Source organism: Nematolebias whitei, chromosome 6 (assembly GCF_014905685.2).
Source record: "Nematolebias whitei isolate Nwh7 chromosome 6, NemWhi1, whole genome shotgun sequence".
NCBI lineage: Eukaryota > Metazoa > Chordata > Actinopteri > Cyprinodontiformes > Rivulidae > Nematolebias > Nematolebias whitei.
The window spans coordinates 18,398,366-18,402,047 of NC_056503.1; the positions used below are offsets into that span (position 1 = coordinate 18,398,366).

The 3,682-nt window shown below is 41.6% G+C and overlaps 1 protein-coding gene across 1 annotated transcript in view; it reads left to right on the forward strand.

Moving 5' to 3' along the window:
- The window catches only part of LOC119411560 (zinc finger protein OZF-like), a 1,724-nt gene extending 932 nt beyond the window's left edge, over window positions 1–792 (forward strand). The window contains exon 2 of the mRNA XM_037678513.1: window positions 303–792. Coding sequence (XP_037534441.1) covers window positions 303–792 — 490 coding nt within the window. The remainder of the gene's footprint in view (window positions 1–302) is intronic.
- Window positions 793–3,682: the final 2,890 nt, after the last annotated feature.

A 3,682-nucleotide genomic window follows, 5' to 3' on the forward strand; every position in this document is an offset into this window, starting at 1 on the left:
ATTGTCCACACAGGACAGAAACCATTTGCTTGTGATCTTTGTGGACACAAGTTTGGACAGAAGTCAGATTTAAACAGACACATGATTGTCCACACAGGACAGAAAACATTTGCTTGTGATCTTTGTGGACAAAGGTTTGGACAGAAGTCAGATTTAAACAAACACATGATAGTCCACACAAGACAGAAACCATTTGCTTGTGATCTTTGTGGACAAAGGTTTGGTCAGAAGTCAAGTTTAAATCGACACATGATAGTCCACACAGGACAGAAAGCATTTGCTTGTGATCTTTGTGAACAAAGGTTTGGACAGAAGTCACATTTAAACAGACACATGATAGTCCACACAGGACAGAAACCATTTGCTTGTGATCTTTGTGAACAAAGGTTTGGACATAAGTCACATTTAAACACACACATGATAGTCCACACAGGACATAAAGCATTTGTTTGTGATCTTTGTGGACAAAGGTTTGGACAGAAGTCAGATTTAAACAAACACATGATAGTCCACACAGGACAGAAACCATTTGCTTGTGATCTTTGTGGACAAAAGTTTAGACAGAAATCACATTTAAACAAACACATGATAGTCCACACAGGACAGAAAGCATTTGTTTGTGATCTTTGTGGACAAAAGTTTAGTCAGAAGTCCACTTTAAATAGACACATGATAGTCCATACAGGACGGAAACCATTTGCTTGTGATCTTTGTGGACAAATGTTTGGACAGATGTCAGATTTAAACAAACACATGATCCACACCAGAGGAAAGCAGTTTAGCTGTGAATAATAATCCTTGTTTTGTCTTTTTTAATCACATATATCATAAAATAACACATTCCTTTAAGTAATGTTTTTTTTTTGGTTCCTTTATCAAACTTTCAATTTTTGTATTTGTCTAATAGGTCTTTTTTTTTTTTGTATGAGCGCTTCTGTAAAAGTCTAGTTCAACTTACCCCAGAAGAGGTACACACGTCTTTCACAGCTAGAGTAGCCGGAGTCCCGCCTCCATGGTGGGCGACAGGTGCAAATGAGCTGCAAAGAGCTAAACGCACAGCAAACAGTTAAAATGTGCTGCAACCACATGAATGATGTGATGATGTTTTGAACTCAAAAAAAAAAAAAAAAATCTTCAATCACAGACAATAGATGAAGAAACACACACTCAAAAAAACGAATACAAAGGAAAAATGCTGCAAATACCAAAAACACCAAAACAACTTCAAGTAAGAAATGCTACAAACTCCAAAAAAACTGAAGTGCACCAGACCACTAGGGGGACTTGACCACCAAGTCACAAGGGACCAGACCTCTGTTAATACATTTTAACTGAGCGGCCACTTTCTAAAGTCATAATTCATTCAACCTTTATTTATCCATCCGTCCATCCATCCATTCTCTTCCGCTTATCCTGGGTCGGATCGCGGGGGTAGCAGCCTAAGTAGGGAGACCCAGACTTCCCTCTCCCCAGGCATTTGGGCCAGCTCCTCCAAGGGAATCACAAGGCGTTCCCAGGCCAGCCGAGAAACATAGTCCCTCCAGCGTGTCCTGGGTCTTCCTCTGGGTCTCCTCCCGGTGGGACATGCCCAGAACACCTCACCAGGGAGGCGTCCAGGAGGCACCCTAACCAGATGTCCGAGCCACTTCAACTGGCTCCTCTCAATAGACTTTTTCACGCTTCCGCGTTTTAAAGCGGATGTGGTGTTCAACAATTTCCGGTACCTATAGCGTTAGCATAAGACAGTGAGGAAAATGGCTCAGTCTCGGTGCGGTTGCTTTTGTTGAGTTCCTGGCTGTTCTTGTGGGGCAAGAAAACAACCATATCTGAGCTACCATATATGAGCTGTTCCTTCTATCTTCACCTGGAATGATTTCACCGCACCAGCTAAGAGAGAGTCTGCTTTTAGAGAGCTCAGAAACGGCAGCTTGTCCTCTCACAGAAAGCTAGCCAGGCTGAAGCTGCTACTGGAGTCCACGTAAAACTCACTTCACTGTGGTGGCACATCCACCCACAGGTAAACATCAAATTAAGATGGTACATTATAAACTTGTCATGTAAGTCATGGAGAGATCAAGTTGCACAGACTCACAAAATGTTTGATCTTCACAGAAATAACTAATAATAATGTCAACAAATTCAATAATTTAAACAGTCTTGCTAACCGTATTTTATGCTATATTTTATTTTGTGGTTTTACAGGTGCACTCCCAGCTGTCCTCATTCTGCTCAGTCCTGCATTGGTGGACTCTCACAGCCTGCTTGAGTCACCATACCTGAGAAAAGATTAGCTGACTGAGCTAAAGGCTGGGGCCATTTTCAACTATTTTTATATGTGAATATGAGGCCCATGTTTGTTTGTTTGTTTTGAAATTCTTAAATATTATTCATATTTATTTTTGTTTACTTAATTTCATATTTATGTTCCAGGTTGAAGGTGGCAGTACAGTCTTATGTGGGTTCCGTTTCACTCGTTTCTTGTACATCACAGCTTGTGGGTGAATTTCTCCTCTTGTGTTACCGTGAACCATCCTTTTTGTATAAAAAAGTTTAATCTGGTCCTCTGGACATTCAAAAAAACAAAACAAAGTAAAACAACAGAAAGTGTAGAAATGTTTCATCTTTCATCCGAAAGATTTCCTCAGTCTGAGGTGCTGTATTCAGCTCAGTCTTATAAACAGCACCTACTCAGAGTGGATCAACCAGTTTTGCTGCTGACGACCAAAACCAGCTGCTCACATGGTCAAGAAGGACCATCAGCCTAACAATGGATCATTAGCACACTGATGGCTGTTTACTATTCACAGAGGGTTGAGTGATACTAGCAATCACAGCATTGTAAGAGGGGGACAGTTGAACACGGAGGCCTCCACCCCTGTTTAATGATGGACGATTTATTTTCATAAAGATGGCCTCCTTTACTCCTCTCTCAAACCATCGTTCCTCTCTATCCAGGATGTGAACATCTTCATCCCTGAAAGAGTGACCGCTGGCCTGGAGATGAGTGTAGACCGCAGAATCCTGGCCTGATGATGTTGATCTTCTGTAATGTGCCATCCTTTTGGCCAGTGGCTGTTTAGTTTCCCCGATGTAAGACTGATCACAGCCCTCCTGACACTGAACAGCATACACAACATTACTCTGTTTGTGCCGGGGGACTGGATCTTTGTCTGATGTCTGATCTTTGACTGGGTCCACGTCGTGTTCAAAACGGCTGAGGCGTCGCCCTTCGTATAAAAGATTTATTTGACGCAACATGGGGTACAGATATTCAGAGACAAACAATTACATTAATAAGATATATGCATATAAATGGAGCATTAAGAACGAACCGTCGCCGTGTGCGCCTCCCGGAAATGCTCGGTGGGCGTGTGTCATTTCCGGCCTTTTATCCCCGTTTGAGAAGGCTAGCTTCCTGATTGGTTCAGCTTCTGTCGCTATGGTTACGACTCAGCCCGCCCCCTCAAGGACGTTAACGTGTATATTTCAGATAAGTTTTGGTACACCGAAATCGGCTTTTGTTTAAAGTTTAACTTGCTATTATACTTTAGGTATACAAAATGATTTGTGTCTAAATTGTTTATATGTAATAATTAATAACTATTAATTATTACCTACCTCATGGGTGTTAATTCTGTGGCTGCCATCGGCGGCAGTTATGCATTTTGGGTTAATTTTATGG